The sequence below is a fragment of the Capsicum annuum genome, chromosome 1 (assembly GCF_002878395.1).
Source record: "Capsicum annuum cultivar UCD-10X-F1 chromosome 1, UCD10Xv1.1, whole genome shotgun sequence".
In the NCBI taxonomy this organism is placed as follows: Eukaryota; Viridiplantae; Streptophyta; class Magnoliopsida; order Solanales; family Solanaceae; genus Capsicum; species Capsicum annuum.
Genome location: NC_061111.1, coordinates 236,237,677 through 236,243,796, shown reverse-complemented (window position 1 = coordinate 236,243,796; position 6,120 = coordinate 236,237,677). Strand labels below are relative to the sequence as shown.

The 6,120-nt window shown below is 37.6% G+C and overlaps 1 protein-coding gene across 1 annotated transcript; it reads right to left on the bottom strand.

Annotated features, from left to right (window-relative positions):
- Positions 1–1,854: 1,854 nt before the first annotated feature.
- Positions 1,855–6,054, bottom strand: LOC107848195. The gene is made up of 2 exons (XM_016692904.2): positions 4,584–6,054; positions 1,855–2,082 (listed from the first exon to the last, which is right to left on the bottom strand). The coding sequence occupies exon 1, from the start codon at positions 5,629–5,631 to the stop codon at positions 4,984–4,986; it is 648 nt and encodes a 215-aa protein (XP_016548390.1). The 5' UTR covers positions 5,632–6,054; the 3' UTR covers positions 1,855–2,082; positions 4,584–4,983.
- Between the last annotated feature and the right edge of the window lie 66 nt (positions 6,055–6,120).

Sequence of the window (6,120 nt, the reverse complement as noted above, 5' to 3'; positions counted from 1 at the left end):
AAAAATGGGCTTAGTGCCCGACTCAATATCAATAATAAAATTGATATCTCGATCCGAAGGCATACTAGGCAAGTCTATAGGGAACATATCTATAAACTCACGAACAACACAGACAGAATCCAAGAAAGGAGGTGAAACAACACTGGTGTAATGAATATGGGCTAAGTAAGATAAACATCCTTTCTTAACTAATTTACGAGCCTGAACATAAGATATAATCCTCTTAGAACCCTAATGAAGTGCACCCTTCCAAGCTATCCTTAGCACACCTGGCAAAGCTAAACACGGTCTTGGCAAAACAATCTAAGACAGAATAATAAGGAGACAACCAATCCACACCTAAAATAACATCAAAATCGATCATATCAAACACAAGCAAGTCTATCAAAGTCTCACACCCGGCAAAAGTCACAACACAAGATCGATGAGCCTGATCCACCACTAAAGAATCACCTACCGGGATGGATACACGAATAGGCATGGCAAGAGGCTCACTAACAGAATCGAAACCCGAAGCAAAATATACAGACACATAGGAGAAAGTCGACCCGGGATCAAATAATACTGATGCAACTCTAAAACAAATGGGAACAATACCTGTAATCACAATATCAGAAGCCTCTGCCTCAGGTTTGGCTGGTATATCATAACACTGACCAGGACCACCAGCTGCCTGGGTAGCCCCACACCACTAATTGCCTGAGTGGCCCCACGACAACCGCTACGAGCTCTACTATCTCTACCCCTCACACCTCTGGCAGCACTTCTACCCCTCGCAGATAAAATAGGAGTAGCTTAAACCACCCAACGGGGACAGTCCCAGGCCACATGGCCAATCTCATCACATACATACAACTTCTACGACTAGTCTCAATAGAATAAGGTACAACTGAGCCCGAACGGCCACCCTAAAATGCTGGACTAGAAGGTCCACCACCAGAAATCTGTAATGCCGCCTGCACTAGCCTATCATGGTATCCATGAGAACCTCTAAAATTTCTGCCTCGAGAGGTCTGACTCCTGAACTCACTAAAATATCGTGCCTTCTTGGCGCCTTCATGGCGCCATCATGAGATAACCAATGAATATCCTCTATCACCTTAACATGATCCATAATACTCTGAAAATAACCCTCAAACACAACCATCTGAGATGTAGCCAACTGAAGAAAGACAACCAAACCCTTCACAACCTTTTAAATCTTTCCAAACTCGATGGAAATGCTATCTTATAAAAATTTAGACAGGATATGAAAGTGTACCTCATACTCAGCAACTGTCATGGAGCCCTGTTCCAACTGATCAAACTCATGTCATATAAGATCTCTCAAACTGAAAGGCACAAATCTCTTTAGAAAGGCATCAACAAACTGATCCCATAACAACTAAGGAGCATCAATAAGCCTACAACTGACAAATGATATTCACTAATTTCTCACAATTTCTCTCAACTAATATGTAGTATAAGCTACACCATCCACGCAAAAAGAGTGAAACACAACTCGGTATGAAAGAATTCGCATGATAAGGAATAAAATGAGAAAAATTTCCTAAAGACATCCTATAGCCTCTCGAAGATAGATAAGAACGTCTATGTACCAATTCGCGAGACTCTATTAGACATCCCGTTCTTACACCGTTGAGACCAATGAAACCTGACTGTTTACCAATTTTTCACGACCCAAAATAAGGGTCATGATGACACTTATCACGACATACCTTGAAAAGTAAGTCTATCATCCAAACTGATACAAAAAAAAAGACAAAAGTTTCCCACGATAAGGCTTATAGAACAAAGTCAAACCATATAAGTAATCATAACAATACAGAAAGAACTTATCCAAAATACCAATCATGCCCAAAATCAGGTGTCAATAGTGTAAGAACTACTAATACAATCCAAGAGTCAAGTGCATCGAAAAAATAACCACAAAGGAATAATAACTGTCTCCGAATACTAATAAATACATAACAACTATAGAAAGATAGAGGTGAACTTCGGACGCATGAATGTCCAACCACAACCTTGGAAGCTCCAACAATCGCCTGAGTCAATCAAGTTGAGGCACACTCGAGCTAAGACCTGCACCGAAAGGGCACAGTAGGCATGAGTATGGTCCATTTGTACTCAATAGGTATCATAGGCCGACTAAGAAAAGTAGTAAATAAAGCATACAAAATATACACTAAGGGCACGTCACCTTCAATCAGAAAATATCCCACAACGGTAGCCCACACCACTTGCACTAATAGTTCTAATATATCTCAGAAATATTACAACAACACACCAAGGTATAGAACACAAGTATACATTATGTCACATATAAATAGAACAAGAGAGAATATATAGATACAAGATCATCAAATACAAGTAAAGGAAGGTAAGACAAATACATAGATGACAAGTCAATAAGACAATACAACACAACATAAATACAATAAAGTAAGTGCAATGTATATGATGATGATGATGATTATGATGATGCATGAGGTCGTCGCACAACCTCCGGGATCATTGCATAATCCCCGTATACACCTACGGAGCTAAAGCTTCTAGACGTAGGATCCATGGGGGGTTCGTCAACCCATAAACAATCCATATATCTTATATCTTATTTTTGACACATCCCTCGAAAAGGGTTTTATAAGGTGTTACCATATCTTTTAAAAAAGTATTGCCAGTGTTTCTCAGATGTTGCCACGGTGGTACCAATATTTTATGAATGAGTATGATATGAAGACGTAATGCTCACAACCAATCACAATGATTATTTCCACAACCAACCATATGATATATTTCCACAACCAACCACAATGATACATTTCCACAACCACATGAGTCAATATTCACTCATTATTTTCATTTCATCCATGAATATCCACATGTCCCATATGCCAAAAAAGTATGAATATAATCACAATACACCAATGATACCACATTAAGCATTTTAATAATACAATACAATTATTCACATGTATTCAAGACTATCAATATCACATAGGACCTCACACGGTCATACATATCACATAATAACTCAATTTCGATAATTACATCATATATAGACCCCCACACGAGCACAACACATAAATTTTTATTTTCATAATTAGTTTTCACCCTTAACATGCATTTTGTGTCATCATTTCTACCTAACCCAGTCTGAAAGAGTTAAGCCATAACCTATCTCGAAAGTCGAAACCAGTCTGCTACACTTAAACCAGCGACCTTAATTTTCACTAATAATCTCAAAATCCACTATAAGTATCAAATATAAAATCTACGCGTCAAGACAAAACCAACGACACCCATATTGACTACTTTTGGTTCTGGGTCAAAACGGACCCCCAAAATGGGTTTCCAAAAAAGAAGAGCAAAATTGGAACTTTACTTCAAAAACATGTTCCCCATATTTTTAGGAACCTACAGCTGCAAATTCAAGTTAAATCGAGTAAAAAATGGAGTTCAAATTGAAGAAAAATCATTTTTGAGCTTTACCGGATAAAAATCTTTGAAATCCGTGTTGAAATCAAGAGTCAGAGTTGTTTTTTAAAGGTTAAATTGATGAAAAACTAGTAATTATAAGATAAAAATATTATTTAAGTGAAAGGGGTAAATTTGAATTTAAAATCATGCCCTAAGATTTTTGGGATTTTGGAAAATTTATTAAGAAATTACTAAGAAAATAGGTGAATTCTTACCTTAAATCCGTAATAAAACCAAGAAATAGATGTTAATCTAGCTTCCTAAACTCCCACAAGCTTCACTTTTAAGCTCTTAAATTATTTATAGTTTAACTCTCAAGAAACAAGATAAAAAATGAACAAAATAGGCAAAAAGGGTGAAAAAGCTGTTTATATTGCAGAAAATCTGCAATATAACTGCTGATTTTTTTTCTTAAGTCGAAACGGATATCGACGGAGTGCCTGGGATTCATTCGGAGTCCGATATACACAAACGAACTATGCAACCATACTAAATTCGACCTTTCGGACGCGATGATGATATCAGATTTTCAAAAAAACATCATTTTCACAAAGTTGATCCCCAAAACCCAAAATTATAATTTTTCAAATCGAGGGTCGAAATGGAATTTAAAAATCGTAAAATCATACCAAACATGCTAACACCCTGAAATTGATATTTTGGATCTGCTGGTGAAGTCGAATTTTCCATCCGAGGTCGTTTCGATCAAACGTGGGCCCCACACCCATATTTCTAATTTTTCAACTTTTCAACCAATAGGTCGAAATGAGCTCGGGTGCACCGGGCCTCGAACCAAAGGTCTACCTAGTCTAAAATCAATAATCTGGAGCTGCTGGCACAGTCCATTTAGTCATCTGTCGTATGGATCAAAAGATATCTACATAAGTCCAAAATAAGACTCTCAAAGCCATCAAAAACCACAATATTGCATAAATGATATCAAAATGCATTGAAAATCATGCCAATAACTCTCACACCCTAGAAATATCATAATGCAACTACGGGGAGGGGTAAAATAATCAAATCACTTAAAATTATGATTTTACATATTTTATCAATTTTTTATGCCGTTACAGCGCCATTGTGGAGGTTAGGAAACTTACCTGATCTGGCTTCGCTTGTCTTTGCATATGTGTTCTCCTTGGATATGGATCTTCTTTTCATTCTTTTGAAGGTCACCGTAGTCCATTGTTCTTTCGATTCCATTTTCCCCCCATCAATTTTGTGGTTGTCACCCGTTTGTTGCTTCGAGTTCATCTTCGATGGTGGACAAGTACTTCTAGTGTGTCCCAACTTTCCACAAGAGTTGCATAGAAAACTATTACCTTCGTAGTGAAGGGCTTGCTGGTGATTTCCTATGTTGATTGAATTTTTGACCTGGGTGCCCATCGAAATCTGCACGCATATCCTTGCATACCGACCCTACAGGCCTGCGGATGTACATGAGTCAACTTTAACTAAGGAACTGATCTTTTGCCCTACCTTCTCGTGGATGATTCTATCTTAGAACTCAGTTGGTAATTCTGGTAACCTGACCCAGATTGCCATAGTTAGCACTTTAGAATCACTGGGGACGAAGTTGTGGACCCAACTTCGAACCGATAAGTAGGCACCAGCTACAAACCATGGTCCTTGTTGGAGCACCTTCCTTTGAAGATCTTCCCTATTAAAATTTGCAGTATAAAAATCCTTGCCTAGATCTATTAGCCGGAAGGGGTCATTTATTTTCCACAAATCAGCTAGTTTCTTGCGTAGATAGTGATGGTTGAACCTCTTACCCAGAACTTTTACGACGACAGAGTGACGCCACGGGCCGTAAATCCTTTCCTTGTCCTCTGCCGTTAGAGGTATTGTGTCGCCTAACTCAGATGATTCTACCAGAGGGGGGTCCTCTTGGAGTGCCATTGGGAAGCTCGTGACAGTGATGCTTTGAGCCATGAGGATTTCACTGTAGGTTGTCGGAATGGGATTGTCAGTAGAATCGTGAGAAGATCCTTTGTCTGGGGGTTCCGGCGGTATGCGGGTCTCCGAGGATCGGTCCATCATGGTTTCGTCCATGAGAGAGAGAATTCTTTTTTTGGAGTCGATTCTTAGGATGACAGAGTGACGCCACAGGTCGTAAATCCTTTCCTTGTCCTCCGCCTGGTTCATATGTTACCTCAAAAGAACTTGTTTAAATGTTTTTGTTTTTCAAATAGTTTGGGCAAAAAAACTTGGTAGAATGAAAAAAATAAGGAGTGTCTTTATTTGAGAAATCAAAACTTTAAGGGTCATTTGATATGCACGATAAACATAGACAACACTCCAATGATAAAAGTTTAGTATTGTTTTATGTCTGATTTAGTTACTAATGTTAAGTTATACTCCTTTCGTTTAATTTATGTGTTATTTTTTAGATTTTGAGATCCTAACATGTTTATTTTGATCATAATTTTTCCATAATCTTGTAAGTATTTCCAATATCAATAATTCTGACTTATAATACTATGTAGTTTTCAAATATAATAATTTTTATTTTTAAAATTTTTAAGATTTTGTGCCCAAATTTAGGATCAAGCTTAAATTATTTGACTTTAAAAAACGAAAAATGACACATAAAGTAGTCCCTCCGTTTCAATTTGTTTAATATATTTTAACTTG